Source organism: Oncorhynchus tshawytscha, linkage group LG33 (genome assembly GCF_018296145.1).
Source record: "Oncorhynchus tshawytscha isolate Ot180627B linkage group LG33, Otsh_v2.0, whole genome shotgun sequence".
NCBI lineage: Eukaryota > Metazoa > Chordata > Actinopteri > Salmoniformes > Salmonidae > Oncorhynchus > Oncorhynchus tshawytscha.
In genome coordinates, this window is record NC_056461.1 from 7,310,984 (window position 1) to 7,332,032 (window position 21,049).

General features: G+C 46.6%; 2 protein-coding genes across 3 annotated transcripts in view; one reads left to right on the top strand and one right to left on the bottom strand.

Moving 5' to 3' along the window:
• The first annotated feature begins 885 nt into the window (after positions 1 to 885).
• LOC112231488 (butyrophilin-like protein 2) lies at positions 886 to 3,876 on the top strand. Its single transcript, XM_024398238.2, has 7 exons — positions 886 to 1,243; positions 1,350 to 1,373; positions 1,563 to 1,583; positions 1,946 to 2,281; positions 2,698 to 2,715; positions 3,523 to 3,534; positions 3,734 to 3,876. Exons 3-7 carry the CDS (start codon positions 1,568 to 1,570, stop codon positions 3,859 to 3,861), a joined length of 510 nt encoding a protein of 169 aa, XP_024254006.2. The 5' UTR covers positions 886 to 1,243; positions 1,350 to 1,373; positions 1,563 to 1,567; the 3' UTR covers positions 3,862 to 3,876.
• A 4,921-nt stretch (positions 3,877 to 8,797) lies between these two features.
• Positions 8,798 to 21,049, bottom strand: part of LOC112230813 (LHFPL tetraspan subfamily member 2a protein) — a 74,495-nt gene continuing 62,243 nt past the window's right edge. For both annotated transcript variants that reach the window (XM_024397145.2, XM_024397144.2), the window contains one exon: positions 8,798 to 10,271. In XM_024397145.2, coding sequence (XP_024252913.1) covers positions 10,015 to 10,271 — 257 coding nt within the window. In that variant the 3' untranslated portion in view covers positions 8,798 to 10,014. The remainder of the gene's footprint in view (positions 10,272 to 21,049) is intronic.

Genomic DNA, 21,049 nt, shown 5'->3' on the forward strand with positions numbered 1-21,049 from the left:
CGTGTGCGTTCTGGGACTCCTATCTCTGTCTGTGATGTCTATCTCCGAGTCTTAGAAGGCCTGATTTGACCTCCTAAACCACACCTACTGACCTACAGTAATGCGTCAGCAACACTCTGGGGTCAGGGGTCACCTAGTGTTACACTTCTTTATGGCGTAATAAGGAAGCAGAGCTGCCGTCACAAAACACACACACACACACACACACACACACAAACACACACACACACACACACACACACACACACACACACACACACACACACACACACACACACACACACACACACACACACACACACACACACACACACACACACACACACACACACCACACACACTCTCAAACATTCATGGCTCCTCTTTTACGGTTCTCGAGACCAGTTGTGCAAACACATCTTGTGTGGGAAGATAATCCGGAAAGAGAGTTTTATGTTCGTATTCTGTCTAACCTGTGTGCCTAGATACAGAAATGGTACTTGATGTTCCTTGGCACCGCACGTGTGCGTTCTGGGACTCCTATCTCTGTCTGTGATGTCTATCTCCGAGTCTTAGAAGGCCTGATTTGACCTCCTAAACCACACCTACTGACCTACAGTAATGCGTCAGCAACACTCTGGGGTCAGGGGTCACCTAGTGTTACACTTCTTTATGGCGTAATAAGGAAGCAGAGCTGCCGTCACAAAACACACACAACACACACACACACACACACACACACACACACACACACACACACACACACACACACACACACACACACACACACACACACACACACACACACACACACACACACACACACACTAAATGTTGCTCAATCACTTACAGCGGGTAACAGTTAAGTTTAGAAATGGAGGATCTATGATCAACGTTGGTCCTCAGTAGAGTTGGTCATTTTGCCATTATCATGCACTTTGGAACTTGAATGTTCAGAGCCAAGCCTGCAGAACCAATCAGACTTTAATATCCGATCGTAAATGAACTGGACTGAATGTTGCTCTGAATTGCTCCGAGTCGTTGATGGGTCTCAACAGTATCGTAATGCGGTTATAAATGCCAAGTACAGGAGTTCCATTGATAACCTCCTTCATGTTATCTACAGTTCTCTATTGGACACGCATGGAGGAGGGAGGTGTGATACAGAAGAGAAGAAGGACTTTATATGAGGCTGTATCTGGTTTCGGTGAAAGCCTGTAGATTTCCTGTATAGGCCTGAGCTGCAGAGTATTCAACAAACAAGGTGGTGATTATATGTCTGTAAAATGTGTTTGTGCGCAGTATATTTTTTTCATGAATAGTGAGGCAGTGTTGTTGGATTTAAATCAACTATCTTTTTCCTTCTGAAGTGGAGGACGTGAAGACCTGTAAAGGTATGGAGAGATCTCAGTATATTCTAGTCGAAAACGAGACACAACAACACTCCTGTTTTAAAACCATTAGGGCGGTAAAAAAGGAATAGATGTGTGTCTCTATTTTGCTTGAGAACAATACATGCAAAGGGGTCTGGTGAATAAATGGTGGAATTGTCTAAATATAAACGTTTTCTCTTTTTATCGCAGGTAAAATGTCCAGAGTAAATAGTAAGTCACACCATGCTAGAATTCATTCTGAGCTGTTCGTACACATTTCCTTGACAAAAATACTAAACCAAGTATGTGAAGGGAAATGAGTTTGAGGTTGAATTTCTCATTTGTGTGTAAAAATGTCATTGGATGAAATGTGATGCTGCGCTCGTAGCGTTCTGCTATCCTATATTTATCATTTCTGTCAGATAAATATGTCTGCCTGGGATAGTTTGTTGTATTTTAGAGGTTAATATTGTCCCTGTCATTTTATGCCTATTTAAAAAAAAACATTTTTTGCATGAATGTACTGATAGTATTTGTGTACCTGACAAAGATGATGACATTAAGCCAGAAATGTTTTCTCTCGCACTGAACAGATGCCTTTCAACTTACCACCGCTGAAGACACCGAGAGGGTTTGTCCTGGTCATGATGTCAACCTCCACTGTCACCTCTCCCCCAAAACCAGTGCGGTTGTCATGACGATCAGGTGGTTTAAGGGGACAGAGTGCATTTACCTGTATAAGAATGGCCAGGTGACAGAGAGCGTTGGCTACGAGGGCAGAGTCAGTCTGATCACGCCGGAGCTGGAGAGAGGCAACGTGTCCCTGAGGCTGAGAGACTTCAGGAGGTCAGACGTAGGACGGTACAGATGTCAGGTCGTCCATGGAGAACAGAAGGAGGAGGCTGCAGTTGGTTTAGAGGCTGCTAGTGGTAAGGGCTCTGTAACTACAGTACATGTTAATATACACCTAAGCAACAATAACAACCAGTCTTTCCCTGTACAGCACACGGCTACTTCCTCATGTAGTTAGGAGTTTGTAGTAGGAGTTAGAGACTGGACTAGAGGGACTCTGACTATCAACTAGCAGTAATGCATATGACAATCACTCTGAGCTTTGAGCTTGATGTCCTAACCCTAAAGCGTTTGAACCATTCCAGAGTAACTGGTCACGTCCCTTGATTCTGATTAGTAATGAATGTGATGAACACTCGTAACCCCTTTGATGCATATCACATCATCCTGGAATTTGATTGGATAATCAATGATTTGAAGGTTCTGATAATAACTAATACATTCCATTTTTTTCATTATCATTACTCATGGCTCTCCATCTTGGATAATAAAGGATCACGATTGGACTTTGGTGAGTGATTACCTATTTGGCTGCTTTGTTTATTGACAACCAATAAGACAAAACCGATAGCAGACCAGAGTGTTTCAATCTGATACCATACAGAACCAGTGGCCTTGTAAACAGCAGTGAGTGCATGAATTCTTCAAGGCTCCTGAGTACTCTACACTTATCAGCACTCTTCCCATACAGAACTAGTGGCCTTGTAAACAGCAGTGAGTGCATGAATTCTTCAAGGCTCCTGAGTACTCTACACTTATCAGCACTCTTCCCATACAGAACTAGTGGCCTTGTAAACAGCATTGAGTGCATGAATTCTTCAAGGCTCCTGAGTACTCTACACTTATCAGCACTCTTCCCATACAGAACTAGTGGCCTTGTAAACAGCATTGAGTGCATGAATTCTTCCAGGCTCCTCCTCTTGTTCTGTTTATGATACACATCTACATAGCCCTGCCTCCTCCCCTTGTTCTGTTTATGATACACATCTACATAGCCCCGCCTCCTCCAACACAATCTCTGCCTTAGAACTCAGCGGTAAACTCTTCAAAATGAATAGAGAATCAGCGTGAATTCAGTATGAAGCATTTCAGTAACACTGACTGCTTCCCGTCGCAGGGCTTACGTCCCTTTCCCTTGATGCAAATTAGTAGTGAATTTGATGAACAGTCATTCCAATTTTATGCATGGTATTTGATCGCATGATGTAATACATCAGAAATGGAATGTAACGAGTGTAACAATGATAACTAATAGCCTGCATTCTGTTTTACATTATCATGATTCGTGGATCTCCATCTTGGATAACGGAACGATTAGCTAGGTTATATGGTGAGTAACAACGTATATATGTCTGTTCTGATTATTGATAACCAATAACACAAGACAAAGAACAGACCAGTGTTGCAGTATGACGCCATAGAGAAGTAGAGGCTTTGTGAAACATTCAGTCATTCTGAGACTGCTCACATCCCTTTCCCTTGATGTACAACATTAATAAACGTGATGAACACATTCCAATATGATGCAGGAGCGGCTTTAGGACAGGTCTCTGAAGTGGCCCAGCCAGAGCCCGGACTTGAACCCGATTCAACATCTCTGCAGGGACCTGAAAATAGCTGTGCCACGACGCTCCCCATCCAACCTGACAGAGCTTGAGAGGATCTGCAGAGAAGAATGGGAGAAACTCCCAAATACAGGAGTGCCAAGCTTGTAGGGTCATACACAGGAAGACTCCAGGCTGTAATCGCTGCCAAAAGCTGCTTCAACAAAGTACTGAATAAAGGGTCTGAATGCTAAATGTAAATGTGATATTTCTGTTTTTTATTTACATTTTTAATACATTTGCTAAAAATTCAAACAACCTGTTTTTGCTTTGTCGTTATGGGGTATTGTGTGTAGATTGAATACATTTTAGAATAAGGCTGTAATGTAACAGCATTTTGAAAAAGTCAAGGGGTCTGAGTACTTTCTGAATGGACTGTAACCCAGCGAATCAGAGAGGACGGGAGACTACTGGAGGACATTACCAGAGAGGTGGAGAAGAGTAAGAGACAAGTGGATGCACTGGGAAAGGACCTGCAGGACTCGAACAGCCAAGTAGAGAACTTCAGAGTCCAACTGCAGCATCATTCCCCCCTAAAACAAAAAAAACACAAGAAAGAGGATTTCTGACAACCACCATCTCAGATTGTTCTAAAAATCCTTTCTGTAGTTAGAAACAGATGAGATGAGCATTTCTGAAAAATCATTTTGTTGAAACATATTTTGATCTCTGACCCCCAATTGGTTATTTTTATTTAAAGCGTTTATATAACCTTCAATAAATATTGTACCTAACCTACCGATTTGGACAATAATTATTCCTAACAATGAGCAAGACATGAGGAATCCGATACTGATGATCAAAAGCCACTCACAGACCCCCCCCACACCTCATGCCAATCCCACCCCATCAACCAGTATACAGTATCCCACACCTTCCTTCTGTTCCTACCAGTGGAGCACTCCAAAGGGGACGATAGAGGGGTGCTGGAGAGAATGGAGGAGCTGTTTGGGGAGGGTTGTTGGGAACACACTGTGATTCTATTCACCCATGCTTGATGACCTGAAAGAGCAGAGCATTGTGGAGTTTCTCCAAGCAGGGAGTCAGTGACATCCAGCAGCTTGTATAGAAGTGTGGGAGCAGGTACCATGTCCTCAACATTAAGGACAGGGCCCTTGGCACTCAGGTCTCAGAGCTGCTGGAGCAGGTACCATGTCCTCAACATTAAGGACAGGGCCCTTGGCACTCAGGTCCCAGAGCTGCTGGAGCAGGTACCATGTCCTCAACATTAAGGACAGGGCCCTTGGCACTCAGGTCTCAGAGCTGCTGGAGCAGGTACCATGCCCTCAACATTAAGGACAGGGCCCTTGGCACTCAGGTCCCAGAGCTGCTGGAGCAGGTATCATGTCCTCAATATTAAGGACAGGGCCCTTGGCACTCAGGTCCCAGAGCTGCTGGAGCAGGTATCATGTCCTCAACATTAAGGACAGGGCCCTTGGCACTCAGGTCCCAGAGCTGCTGGAGCAGGTATCATGTCCTCAACATTAAGGACAGGGCCCTTGGCACTCAGGTCCCAGAGCTGCTGGAGCAGGTACCATGTCCTCAACATTAAGGACAGGGCCCTTGGCACTCAGGTCCCAGAGCTGCTGGAGCAGGTACCATGTCCTCAACATTAAGGACAGGGCCCTTGGCACTCAGGTCTCAGAGCTGCTGGAGCAGGTATCATGTCCTCAACATTAAGGACAGGGCCCTTGGCACTCAGGTCCCAGAGCTGCTGGAGCAGGTATCATGTCCTCAACATTAAGGACAGGGCCCTTGGCACTCAGGTCCCAGAGCTGCTGGAGCAGGTACCATGTCCTCAACATTAAGGACAGGGCCCTTGGCACTCAGGTCTCAGAGCTGCTGGAGCAGGTATCATGTCCTCAACATTAAGGACAGGGCCCTTGGCACTCAGGTCTCAGAGCTGCTGGAGCAGGTATCATGTCCTCAACATTAAGGACAGAGCCCTTGGCACTCAGGTCTCAGAGCTGCTGGAGCAGGTATCATGTCCTCAACATTAACGACAGAGCCCTTGGCACTCAGGTCCCAGAGCTGCTGGAGCAGGTATCATGTCCTCAACATTAAGGACAGGGCCCTTGGCACTCAGGTCCCAGAGCTGCTGGAGCAGGTATCATGTCCTCAACATTAAGGACAGGGCCCTTGGCACTCAGGTCCCAGAGCTGCTGGAGCAGGTACCATGTCCTCAACATTAAGGACAGGGCCCTTGGCACTCAGGTCCCAGAGCTGCTGGAGCAGGTACCATGTCCTCAACATTAAGGACAGGGCCCTTGGCACTCAGGTCCCAGAGCTGCTGGAGCAGGTACCATGTCCTCAACATTAAGGACAGGGCCCTTGGCACTCAGGTCCCAGAGCTGCTGGAGCAGGTACCATGTCCTCAACATTAAGGACAGGGCCCTTGGCACTCAGGTCCCAGAGCTGCTGGAGCAGGTATCATGTCCTCAATATTAAGGACAGGGCCCTTGGCACTCAGGTCCCAGAGCTGCTGGAGCAGGTATCATGTCCTCAACATTAAGGACAGGGTCCTTGGCACTCAGGTCCCAGAGCTGCTGGAGCAGGTATCATGTCCTCAATATTAAGGACAGGGCCCTTGGCACTCAGGTCCCAGAGCTGCTGGAGCAGGTATCATGTCCTCAATATTAAGGACAGGGCCCTTGGCACTCAGGTCCCAGAGCTGCTGGAGCAGGTAGAGGAGACAGTGGTGGGAAACAGAGAGAGATTCTACAGAAGTTGAAACCTACCAGGAGACAGAGGCCCAGGTTAGAGACATGGAGGGAAAGAGCCAGAGGGGGAGAGGAGAGGAAATAGATGGAGCAGAGAGAGATGACAGAGAGAGTTTTGAGAGAGATGCGTGACTCTCTCAAGGAGATAGAGGGAGTGATCCAGGAGCTTGAGGGAGGTATCAGAACACACAGTGAAGTAACCACTCTACTGGAGAGACAGGTGAAAGAAGAGAGGAATGAGGAGAAGAAAAGAGAGCTGGAGAAAGAGCTGGAGTCTGATAGGTGGGGGGGGGGAATGGAGAAATCTGGAGACATTGAGAGAGAGAGAATGAGAGGAGGGAGGAGAGACACAGGCAGGAGATTGAGCATATGAAGGAGAGGCCAGAGTTGAAGCAGTGAGAAGCCTGGTGAAGATAGATTGACATGAGTTACAGAGGAACGTCATGATCTCACAGACAAAGATGCTGAGGGAGTTGAGCAGCCAGACGGAGGGGGAAAATCGAGAGATGAAGGAGAAAGATGACAGATGGATAAAGACATAGTGAGGGAGAGACTGAGAGATGACTTTAACATTTTGGAGGTCTATTTGCCAAGAAGCACACAGACACCTGGAAGATGCAGGGGGAGGTAAGAGGCAGAAGAGAGGAAGGAGAGCGGGAGACAGAACAAAGGATAGAGCGAATGAGACTACTCTTTCATTGAGGGGTTAGAGAGAAGAAAAGGTAGAGAGAATCACACTGGATTTATCCCACAATGTAGCAGCAAAGTAGGAGCTTATGTGACCACACCCACTGGGGACAAGACGTCAATTCAACGTCTATTCCATGTCGGTTCAGCGTTGATTCAAGCTGTGTGTGGTAAGTGGGCAGTTACTCCGTTTTCTTCCCTTCATCCCAGAGAGATGAAAGGAACTGAGACCGACTGAGTGATCTTAGTGGGGATTTCTTTAGAAGAGGTCTACATAACTAGTCTGAGAAGTAGCTCACATTTAGGGGGAAAGGTAGCAGGAGTAGAAGGAAGAGAGGGGGGGAGGGTAACAGGAGGAAGGGTAGGTTGGAAAAGACAACTCCTTTGTTAAAGGGGTTAAAGGAGAGACTTTAGAAAGAATCACGTTGTATTCATCCCACAATGTTCATTGTAGATGTCTTACTGACCAAAGAGTCCTACCATTGTTTCCAGTTAGTATCTTTTCAGTAAAGGATTCAGAAGTCATGCATGTTTATTGTTTGTTATGTGGACCCATTTGTAGTAAGAGATGTGAATTAAACGGTTGTCTTCGTCTTTTGTTCATTCAAATGATAGGTCCAGTGCCATTTCCTGTCCCACCCAGTTGATTTGAATGATTTTCCTGCTGTTATTTATCCAGACGGCCAGAAGATGGCAGTGTTTATTCATCTGAACTGATTTAAACAAACTCAACATTGAACAAATCCTCTTACAGATTTGTGTGTGTGTACGTGCGTGCGTGTGTGAACACGATGAGCGACATGGCAGCCAACAGGGATGCTCTTATTCAGACCACACACACACACAGCTCCTCTTTCACTGTTCTCCTATCAAGACCAGTAGGGCAAACACATGATGTGTGGGAAGAGAGTTTGTTTGTGTGTTGTTGGCCTGTGTGTGTCATTTTGTTATTCTTATCGGTCTGTGATTCTCCAGGTCTTAGAAGGCCGTTTCTAAAGCTCCCATTCTAATCCCCACCTACTGATCGACAGTACTGAGTCAGCAACAGTCTGGGGTCAGGGGTCACCTTGTGTTACACTCATTATGGCTTAATAAGGAAGCAGAGCTGCCTTCATAACTCTGTTATCAGGTTACCTCCCCCACACAAAATGAAATAAGTATCGACTCTCTCTTTCTCTTCGTCTCAGTCAATAGAGGGGTAAAACCAGGCTAAACTGACTTGCTGACAGTAGACGAGGGGCTTGGAGTCTCATACTGCAGCCCTCTGGAGGAACAGGGCCATTTGTCAAGTGACATGGAAACGCTGTCCAATCTGGAAGTCATCAACTGCTCTGTGTGTGTGTGTGTGTGTGTGTGTATGTGTGTGTGTGTGTGCGCGCTGCGTGCGTGCATGGGTGCGGGGGGTGACTCATGCACATACACACTGGCGGTCTGGAGTGTGGTGAGGGGTAGGTTATAGCTGGCGATAGTGAGTGAAGACTCACCACTTATTTCCCTCCCTCCCTCACCCATCCTTCCACACATTACATTAGAGAGAGCCCCACAGATATGAACTTTGCTGGAGAAAAACTCATACCCAGGACACCTTCTCTTTCTGTTTTTATTGGTTTGGCAGAGACGGACCGAGGTGCTGGGAAAGTGGGCTGACCATTCAACAACACACGTTTCAACAGTTTCTCTCCAGCGCTGTGGCTGGTGTTGCCGGAATAACAGTCCTCCCTTGGTGTCGCAGGAATAAGAGTCCTCCCTGAAACAAGACACTCATATGAATACTTGTGTGTTGTTGTCCAAGTCTTTGTCCATAGATTATAGGGAGTCGGCTGAGGAGGACCTCAACGAGACCAGGCTAGGATCATCAGGGATGGGGGGGGTCCAGGCAGTCTCTCACACACAATAACAAACACACACACACAAACACACCACAGCTCTCTCTTAGCAAGCTCATGCAGTCCGTGTGAACCATGGCTGGTGTAGGTGTCGCATCAATACATTTCAAGGGTCCAAGAAGACACACATTGGTCATTTCAAGGGTCCAAGAAGACACACATTGGTCATTTCAATTGACAGTACATTCTGTAAGCTGTAAGGACATCACGATTCCATACTAAACTAAGCCAATGTCTGAGAGTAGTTTACTGGACTGAGTAGTGGTTCCCTTGTAAATTTACTCACACCTGGCTTGAGTTGGCGCTGGCAGAAGTTCCCTCTAACCGCTGGTCCAGGGTCAGATGTTATTTGATCCTCCCCATTAGGTTCAGGTTATGATTTGGGGTTGGGAATTCTGATCCTAGATCTGTAGCCAGGGGCAACTTCTCTCTGGGATTTTAAGTTATTACAGTTGACTAGCACCAGGTAGGCGGATCTTCAGGTCGTGACATCATCACACCAGGATTCAAGGTGAGAGTGACATCATTTAAAACACAGCCTGAACAGAGCTGAGAGGACCACCATTCTCAGATCATCATCATCATCACTATGTACAGTATATGCACACTTATTTACAATACAAACTTACTGGTGTCAGGGTAGCTGGTACTGGCACACATTACAAATAATAACACACAGAACACAGACAGACAGCACCTCTGGTGGCGGAGAGAGGAAATACACTGAAACACACGTTTGTGAAAAGCTTGGCACTGTAGATTTCTCCCACATCAACAATAACAACAATACAGGGTCAAAGGTCAGAGAGTCAGTCTTAGTGGTAAACAATATTGGGGGGGGCTCCGTTTGATTGACAGCTGGGCCCCAGAGTGGAGACGAGGGGGTAGGACGTGACATTCCTCCTCGTCAGCCTCAGAGCAGGCAGATAAGGCTCTTGCCCTCCTCAATCTCCTCCTGCACCTTGTCTGAGGACGTGGCGATCTCAGCCTGGGCGGAGAACACAGCACAGACAAAGGTGAGCACGGTGCCCCCCATGGCTGTGTAGAAGGCCCAGCCCATGGTGCACAGCCCCGACCGGTAGGGAGCCGCGTCCTGACCACAGTACAGCTGCACCTTGTCTGAACCCCAGCCTGCAGGGTATAGCATCAGACCCAGGATCAGAAACAGACCTGGACCAGAGAGAGAGCCAGCGTTAGTTCATCAGTAACAATATAAAGCATTAAATAGACCTAGAACCAGCAAACATATGTGTGTGACTGATTGAATGTGTGTTTTAAATGCAGCTACAGAGAAGTGGGGGATGACAACAGCACATTCTCTAAAGTCCATCCACAGAACAGCTAACAGCTACATTCTCTAAAGTCCATCCACAGAACAGCTAACAGCTACATTCTCTAAAGTCCATCCACAGAACAGCTAACAGCTACATTCTCTGGTATCAAAACACTTCCTGTTTCAATAACACGTTAGCATTCTGACTTCCCGTTGGTCATAAATACTATACGGGGATGATTTCCTTCACCATCCCTTTCAGATGGGACTCCAACTCCATTCCATTCTAACAGTACACCTGGCCAGTGTCAACTCTCATTGCAACAAAAAGGCTTCTTTCCCCAAACATGCTCCCCGCATCGCGAACCTGAGGTTACAGCACAAGGTTACAGGAACAACAGGAAAAGGTAGCCCAAGGGGCTTCCTCCCGCCAAGTCACTGAAGTGACCGACCGACTAACCCTGTCTCAGATTCCTGTATCTCTCGCTGCTGGAGGATGGAGCCACTTCCTGTGGGGGCGGGACCTACTTCTAACACCACACCGATTCGGTTACAACACCCCTGCACTGTACAATGTTCCACTTTTAACAGAACACGGATTCTGTTACAACACCAGAGCCTAGAGGAAAGCCTAATCGAAGCTTGGTCTGAAGTAGCAGTTGAAACGTTTGCCCAAATCCCACACATGACCAGTGAAGGTGAGACGGCGCAGGCCGCTGTAGTGTCTTGTGTTCAATATCTCTGTATCCCTGCGCAGACCATCTCCATACTCCAGAATGACGTTGTAGGAAAAGGCAGTGATCCTCCTACTGGTTCCCCGGCTTTGACACACACCAGAAGACGTTCCGTCAGGCTGTTGGCAGCTGGGACTGGAACTACAATATCAGAAGTCTACTACTGGAAGTCTACTACTGGAAGTCTACTACTAGAAGTCTACTACTAGAAGTCTACTACTGGCAGTCTACTACTAGAAGTCTACTACTGGAAGTCTACTACTGGAAGTCTACTACTGGAAGTCTACTACTAGAATTCTACTACTGGAAGTCTACTACTAGAAGTCTACTACTAGAAGTCTACTACTGGCAGTCTACTACTAGAAGTCTACTACTGGAAGTCTACTACTGGAAGTCTACTACTGGAAGTCTACTACTAGAATTCTACTACTGGAAGTCTACTACTAGAAGTCTACTACTAGAAGTCTACTACTGGCAGTCTACTACTAGAAGTCTACTACTAGAAGTCTACTACTGGCAGTCTACTACTAGAAGTCTACTACTAGAAGTCTACTACTGGAAGTCTACTACTAGAAGTCTACTACTAGAAGTCTACTACTGGCAGTCTACTACTAGAAGTCTACTACTAGAAGTCTACTACTAGAAGTCTACTACTAGAAGTCTACTACTGGAAGTCCACTACTAGAAGTCTACTACTGGAAGTCTACTACTAGAAGTCTACTACTAGAAGTCTACTACTGGAAGCTCTGTTAATAGAACTGCAATAGTAATGCTGGATGTCCACTGGAGTCTAGATTGGGAACGATGTAACTACGATATGTCTACAGGCACATATCACTACCGTAAGGCCACTAGTTCAGAGATTTCATGACTTGTCCTGCATGCCTCTCCTGCTCCTCTCCCCTCCCTACCGTGGGAGCGGATCACTCAGGCAGCCTGAGGGTCTGCAGCCGTCTGCACCTCAGTAGGAAACAGTTAGAATAATAGGATTCAAATGAAAGGCCAGAGAGAGAGAGCGATGGAGAGGGAAGGGTATGGAGAGAGAAGGGTATGGAGAGGGAAGGGTATGGAGAGGGAAGGGTATGGAGAGGGAAGGGTATGGAGAGGGAAGGGTATGGAGAGAGAAGGGTATGGAGAGAGAAGGGTATGGAGAGGGAAGGGTATGGAGAGAGAAGGGTATGGAGAGAGAAGTGTATGGAGAGGGAAGGGTATGGAGAGGGAAGGGTATGGAGAGAGAAGGGTATGGAGAGGGAAGGGTATGGAGAGGGAAGGGTATGGAGAGAGATAAAAAGAGAGAGGGGCCATAAATGGCCTCTTAGGCCTCCTGCACCTCTATGTCAGACCAGCACTCTAAGCCTCCTTCCCTCCCTCTGTCTGCCCCAGTCACTCGCTTCGCCAGGAGATGGGAAAAAAAGTGCAATGCCGACACCAGCTTTCCTCTCTCTCTCTTTCTCCATCTCTCTCAGAGCAGACCGAAATCGTATTAAATGCGGAAATGAAAAGTAGGTCATAAATTGCTTCCACATGTTGTTGCGTTGCCTTGACAGCCAGAGCAGCTCTGGTGACGGACTGGAGGTATGGTTTCAATTCTACTACCCCCTACCCCCACACTACCCCCAAACAACCCCCTACCCCCACACTACCCCGTTAACCCCCACTACCCCCAAACAACCCCCTACCCCCACACTACCCCCTACCCCCTACACCCAAACAACCCCCTAACCCCACACTACCCCCTTAACCCCCACTACCCCCAAACAACCCCCTACCCCCACACTACCCCCTACCCCTACACCCACACTACCCCCTAACTCCACACTACCCCCACACCCCTGCATCCTATTTCACCCCTCTCTGTGTCAAACCCCCTACTCTTAGCCCTCTGTCTCAACCAGTGATTCCTAACTCCAGACCTTGAATAGCCCCAGCAGCACACTTTGTTGTTGTAGCCCTGGACAAGCACACCGGAGTCAACTTGTCAACTAATCATCAAGGCCTCAATGAGTTGAATCAGGGGAGTCTGTCCAGGGCTACAACAACAATGTGCGCTGCTGGGGGTACTCGAGGAGTTGGGAAACACTGACCTACACTCCTCCAACCTCTTCTCTACACTCCTCCACCCCCTTCTCCACACTCCTCCACCCCCTTCTCTACACTCCTCCACCCCCTTCTCTACACTCCTCAACCCCCTTTCTCCTCCACACTCCTCCACACTCCTCCACCCCCCCTTCTCCACACTCCTCCACCCCCTTCTCTACACTCCTCCACCCCCTTCTCTACACTCCTCAACCCCCTTCTCCACACTCCTCCACACTCCTCCACCCCCTCTCTCCACACTCCTCCACCCCATTCTCTACACTCCTCCACCCCCTTCTCCACACTCCTCCACCCCCTTCTCCACACTCCTCCACCCCCTTCTCTACACTCCTCCACCCCCTTCTCTACACTCCTCCACCCTCTTCTCTACACTCCTCCACCCCCTTCTCTACACTCCTCCACCCCCTTCTCTACACTCCTCCACCCCTTCTCTACACTCCTCCACCCCCTTCTCTACACTCCTCAACCCCCTTCTCTACACTCCTCAACCCCCTTCTCCCACTCCTCCACCCCCTCTCCCACACTCCTCCACCCCATTCTCTACACTCCTCAACCCCCTTCTCTACACTCCTCCACCCCCTTCTCCTCCACCCCCCTCTCTCCACACTCCTCCACCCCATTCTCTACACTCCTCCACCCCTTCTCTACACTCCTCCACCCCCTTCTCCACACTCCTCCACCCCCTTCTCTACACTCCTCCACCCTCTTCTCTACACTCCTCCACCCCCTTCTCTACCCTCCTCCACACTCCTCCACCCCCTTCTCCACACTCCTCCACCCCCTTCTCTACACTCCTCAACCCTCTTCTCTACACTCCTCCACCCCCTTCTCTACACTCCTCCACCCCTTCTCCAAACTCCTCCACCCCTTCTCCACCCCCTTCTCTACACTCCTCCACCCCTTCTCTACACTCCTCCACCCCTTCTCTACACTCCTCCACCCCCTTCTCCAAACTCCTCCACCCCCTTCTCTACACTCCTCCACCCCCTTCTCTACACTCCTCCACCCCCTTCTCTACACTCCTCCACCCCCTTCTCCACCCCCTTCTCTACACTCCTCCACCCCCTTCTCTACACTCCTCCACCCCCTTCTCCACACTCCTCCACCCCCTTCTCCACACTCCTCCACCCCCTTCTCTACACTCCTCCACCCCCTTCTCCACCCCCTTCTCTACACTCCTCCACACTCCTCCACCCCCTTCTCTACACTCCTCCACCCCCTTCTCTACACTCCTCCACACTCCTCCACCCCCTTCTCCACACTCCTCCACCCCCTTCTCTACACTCCTCCACCCCCTTCTCTACACTCCTCCACCACCCCTTCTCTACACTCCTCCACCCCCTTCTCTACACTCCTCCACCCCTTTCTCTACATTCACATTCTACTCCTGGTTCCCAGAAAACCGGGGCGTTCACCTCCTCTCAACACAAGGAAATGGTGTGAACGTACCGCGACAGAGCCTGAGGTAGAGAGGCAGTGAGAGTGGGACAGAGCCTGAGGTAGAGAGGCAGTGAGAGTGGGACAGAGCCTGAGGTAGAGAGGCAGTGAGAGTGGGACAGAGCCTGAGGTAGAGAGGCAGTGAGAGTGGGACAGAGCCTGAGGTAGAGAGGCAGTGAGAGTGGGACAGAGCCTGAGGTAGAGAGGCAGTGAGAGTGGGACAGAGCCTGAGGTAGAGAGGCAGTGAGAGTGGGACAGAGCCTGAGGTAGAGAGGCAGTGAGAGTGGGACAGAGCCTGAGGTAGAGAGGCAGTGAGAGTGGGACAGAGCCTGAGGTAGAGAGGCAGTGAGAGTGGGACAGAGCCTGAGGTAGAGAGGCAGTGAGAGTGGGACAGAGCCTGAGGTAGAGAGGCAGTGAGAGTGGGACAGAGCCTGAGGTAGAGAGGCAGTGAGAGTGGGACAGAGCCTGAGGTAGAGAGGCAGTGAGAGTGGGACAGAGCCTGAGGTAGAGAGGCAGTGAGAGTGGGACAGAGCCTGCGGTAGAGAGGCAGTGAGAGTGGGACAGAGCCTGAGGTAGAGAGGCAGTGAGAGTGGGACAGAGCCTGAGGTAGAGAGGCAGTGAGAGTGGGACAGAGGGAGACAGAGATGCAAGAGTTTGTGTCGTCTTTCTCATATTTCTTGCCTCTCCACACATTTAACTCTCCACAAATATTAGAGTGTAGCTTTCCAGGAAAAAGGGAAGAAAAGGGAGAGAGGGAAGGAGGAGGTTGGGACTCTTACTGGAAACTTCCAGGCTGCTGTGATTGCCAGGTAGAACTGTGAGCCAAGAGGGTGAAGAACTGGGTCTCCTCACTCTCCCAAAGACACTCTCATCAATAACTACACCGACTCCACTCATCTGCTGCTCCTCGGGAACCTTCGTCAGCTGAATCAGGTGTCTTAGAGCAGTGCTGAATCAAAAGCCTGCATAGCTAGTATCCCCTGCAGGAGGACGGCTGGCCACCGTTGCCTGCTAGAGTTAAGAAAATGGTTTCAGCAGTTAGACATGTTTTTCCTTTCCTGTGGGAAACCTGGGGGAGTTTTGTGTTTCTCTGTGTTCTTTGCTCCACTGAGGACTGTAGTGTAATAGGAGAACAGGGAATAATAGGGACAGATATGATATCCTGATGTCTGTCCACACAGTCATACCGGAGTTGTTACTGTTCCGTCGGTAGGAAGGCCTGATTCGGGGTTACAGTAATATGCACCGTGACCGTAGACCGGACCTTCCATTCATGTCTATCAGCCTCTATCTACAATACACTTCCTTTCACCTGACTCGCCCCCTCTTTCCCTCTATCTCTTTCCCCCTCCCTCTCGCTTCCTCTCGCCCACACCTCTGTTGTAAACTCGCTCCCTCTCTCTCTCTCTCCCCTCTCTTTTCCCCCCCCCTCTCTCTTTTCCCCCTCCCCCCTCCTCTCTCTTTTCCCCCTCCCCCTCTCACCCACCCAGCTCTTTTGTAAACACTGCTCGTGATCCTTCGACATCTCAGACATTTGATTGGGTAATGAGATTTGAGTTCCAGTATTGTACTTTGGCTTTCTCTGTTTGCTCAACAGTAGAAACATCTAGACTAGTTGTCACGATCAGCCTGTTCCAATACAGTCATTATCATCTGACCTGTAACAGTCAGTCACACTGTACCATATTGTATTTCCTCGTCCGTATACCGGAGTCAGCGTCACAATTCCCATCAGCCATCACTCAGCCCAACCCTAGCACCTAGGTCAAAGGTCACCTGTGTGACAGTACTATACCGTTGAAAGTATTTCTTAGAATTAAAAATAAATAAAAATAAGTTGGAATATGTGTTGCTACTTTTTAAGCAAATACCTGCTGTCAACTTGCGCAACACGTTAGGGCGATAAAGAAGGCCACGTTCTTCATTTCACCGGATTTCCCCAAGTCACGTGGCGTTCGTTTACAAGCACACCGCGCCGAGAGACAGGAGCCTTGTGAGTCACTGTTGTGCAGCGGTCGCCAGGTGACCTAGTTACAGTATGGAATTCACAACTAAATGTTTACCAGCCAGGTATCTTATAACTATTATGTTAACTGTCTAAAATGTGCTAAATGCTCTGCATGTGGTTTCCTAATTTAGTAGCTAGTTAGTTAGCTATCTAGCTAAATGGTTAGCTTCTTCCAAAATCAAGCCTCGCTAGGTAATGGCAAAGAATCCCCTCCTGGATCAATAGCTTTGTAGTCTAATATTTGTTCTGTGTGTGCAGCAAACTGCGAGTAGCATTTTTTTGTTACTTGTATAACTTTATGAGCTGGGATGTCTGTCCTGCAAATACTTTCATCTTAGCTAGCATTGCTAACCTTTGAAATACAGAGGATACAGTGGGGTTTGAAAATAGCGCCCCCTTGTGTTCAGTATTACCGAACATCCCGTTATGGCACAAGGTCGGTATGAAGGTCAATCTGGATCTCGGCCTTTCTAGTTATGTTACATCTCCAATAGATTTCGATCAGAGACACACAACCTTCCCAGTATGACATCAGTGTAAATGAGGTGAGTAGAGTCAGGACCAGTCTAGTGACTCCAGTTGGGATGACGTGACCACCACTGACTACACAACCACAATCTCTCCCTCTGAGGTCAAGCCTTTCACCAAAAAACATCTGCCACCTGATCCCAGTCTTGGTCACATTACGGTACAGTCGGTCTGCACACTTAGTGGAAATAATGATTGGAGGAAAGTCAAACTGGTGGAAAGGAGAGATATATATATCTGTCTCTCCTTTCCACCAGTTTGACTATATATATATATATATATAGAGAGAGAGAGAGAGAGAGAGAGAGAGAGAGAGAGGAGAGAGAGAGAGAGAGGGATACAGAGAGATACAGAGATATACAGAGAGATACAGAGAGAGATACAGAGAGAGATACAGAGAGAGATACAGAGATATACAGAGATATACAGAGATATACAGAGAGATACAGAGAGAGATACAGAGAGAGATACAGAGATATACAGAGAGATACAGAGAGATACAGAGAGAGATACAGAGATATACAGAGAGATACAGAGAGAGAGATACAGAGAGAGATACAGAGATATACAGAGAGATACAGAGATATACAGAGAGATACAGAGAGAGATACAGAGATATACAGAGAGAGATACAGAGAGATACAGAGATATACAGAGAGATACAGAGAGAGATACAGAGATATACAGAGAGATACAGAGAGAGAGAGATACAGAGAGATACAGAGATATACAGAGAGATATACAGAGAGATACAGAGAGAGAGAGAGAGAGAGAGAGATACAAAGAGAGAGAGATACAGAGAGAGAGAGAGAGAGATACAAAGAGAGATATATATACAGAGAGATACAGAGAGAGAGAGAGAGAGATACAGAGAGAGATACAGAGATATACAGAGAGATACAGAGAGAGATACAGAGAGATACAGAGAGAGATACAGAGAGATACAGAGATAGAGATATACAGAGAGATACAGAGATATACAGAGAGATACAGAGAGAGATACAGAGAGAGATACAGAGATATACAGAGAGATACAGAGAGAGATACAGAGAGAGATACAGAGAGAGAGAGATACAGAGAGATACAGAGAGATACAGAGAGAGATATAGAGAGAGATACAGAGATATACAGAGAGATACAGAGATAGAGATATACAGAGAGATACAGAGATATACAGAGATATACAGAGATATACAGAGAGATACAGAGATAGAGATATACAGAGAGATACAGAGAGAGATACAGAGAGATACAGAGAGAGATACAGAGATATACAGATATATGAACAGAGCCCCAGAGTCATGGGGCTCTGTTCACAAACACAAACACACCCTACAAAGCCCCAGGACAACAGCACAATTAGACCCAACCAAATCATGAGAAAACAAAAAGATAATTACTTGACACATTTGAAAGAATTAACAAAAAAAACTGAGCAAACTAGAATGCTATTTGGCCCTAAACAGAGAGTACACAGCGGCGGAATACCTGACCACTGTGACTGACCCAAAATTAAGGAAAGCTTTGACTATGTACAGACTCAGTGAGCATAGCCTTGCTATTGAGAAAGTCCGCCGTAGGCAGACATGGCTCTCAAGAGAAGACAAGCTATGTGCTCACTGCCCACAAAATGAGGTGGAAACTGAGCTGCACTTCCTAACCTCCTGCCCAATGTATGACCATATTAGAGAGACATATTTCCCTCAGATTACACAGATCCACAAAGAATTCGAAAACAAATCCAATTTTGAAAAACTCCCACATCTACTGGGTGAAATTCCACAGTGTGCCATCACAGCAGCAAGATTTGTGACCTGTTGCCACGAGAAAAGGGCAACCAGTGAAGAACAAACACCATTGTAAATACAACCCATATTTATGCTTATTTATTTTATCTTGAGTCCTTTAACCATTTGTACATTGTTAAAACACTGTATATATATAATATGACATTTGTAATGTCTTTATTGTTTTGAAACTTCTGTATGTGTAATGTTTACTGTTTTTAATAAATTTTTATTTATTTTATTTATTTTTATTTTTATTTAATTTAATAAATTTTTATTGTTTATTTCACTTTATATATGATCTACCTCACTTGCTTTGGCAATGTTAACACATGTTTCCCATGCCAATAAAGCCCTTGAATTGAATTGAATTGATACAGAGATACAGAGAGAGATACAGAGAGAGATACAAAGAGAGAGAGATACAGAGAGAGAGAGAGAGAGATACAAAGAGAGATATAGAGAGAGATACAGAGAGAGAGAGAGAGAGAGATACAAAGAGAGAGAGATACAGAGAGAGAGAGAGAGAGAGATACAAAGAGAGATATAGAGAGAGATACAGAGAGAGAGAGAGAGTGATACAAAGAGAGAGAGATACAGAGAGAGAGAGATACAGAGAGAGAGAGATAGAGAGATACAGAGATACAGAGAGAGATACAGAGAGATACAGAGAGAGATACAAAGAGAGAGAGATACAGAGATACAGAGAGAAATACAGAGAGAGATACAGAGATACAGAGAGAAATACAGAGAGAGATACAGAGATAGAGATACAGAGATAGAGATACAGAGAGAGATACAGAGAGAGAGAGAGATACAGAGAGAGATACAAAGAGAGAGAGATACAGAGATACAGAGAGAAATACAGAGAGAGATACAGAGATACAGAGAGAAATACAGAGAGAGATACAGAGATAGAGATACAGAGAGATACAGAGAGAGAGAGAGATACAGAGAGAGATACAGAGAGAGAGATATACACACAGAGAGAGAGAGAGAAATACAGAGAGATATATAGAGATAGAGATACAGAGAGAGATACAGAGATAGACATACAGAGAGAGAGATACAGAGAGAGAGAGAGAAATACAGAGAGATATATAGAGATAGAGATACAGAGAGAGATACAGAGATAGACATACAGAGAGAGAGATACAGAGATACAGAGAGAGATACAGAGTGAGATACAGAGAGCGATACAGAAAGAGATATAGAGAGAGATACAGAGATAGAGATACAGAGATAGAGATACAGAGAGAGATACAGAGATAGAAATACAGAGAGAGATACAGAGAGAGATACAGAGATAGAGATACAGAGAGAGATACAGAGATAGAGATACAGAGATAGAGATACAGAGAGAGATACAGAGATAGAAATACAGAGAGAGATACAGAGAGAGATACAGAGAGAGATACAGAGATAGAGATACAGAGAGAGATACAGAGATAGAGATACAGAGATAGAGATACAGAGATAGATAGAGACAATAAAGTGATATCACAGAATGCTGGCTGGCTGAGAAATGAGTTTTCCATCCCTCTGGTCTAAGACATGTGGAGGTATCACTGTCAATAGGAAAGACATCTGAAGGAAAAACACCAACAGAAAAACAGCCACAGCCACGTCAACACAGACCGACTGCTTGATATGGTGTTGCTGTGTGGTTTGGTCCTTATCTCTTCCTGTAGCCAGGGCATTAAAGGACAAATCCATCCAAAACCACCTATAATTTACAGTGTTAAATAACACTAACATGTGATAACAATATTTTTGGTAAATATGTTTCATTTTGTCGTTATAATAATAAGGTTTTGTAGCAACATGTTAAAATCATTGGGAAATTCTGTTGCAGCTCAAAACCCACAATGCAATGCTCTCTCTAAGGGCTATCTAGCTCAGTAGAACACTTAGCTACACACAATAATACCAAAGACAACATCAGCATGTGAAGTAGCTAGTTGGCTGTAAAATCACCTAAACAAACTGCACTATCAATTTAGCAGTCTACAATCTCACCAAGTTCAACCTGTGCCTCGCAGAGTGGAGTGTTACATTCACAACGACCGTGCAATGGCACTATG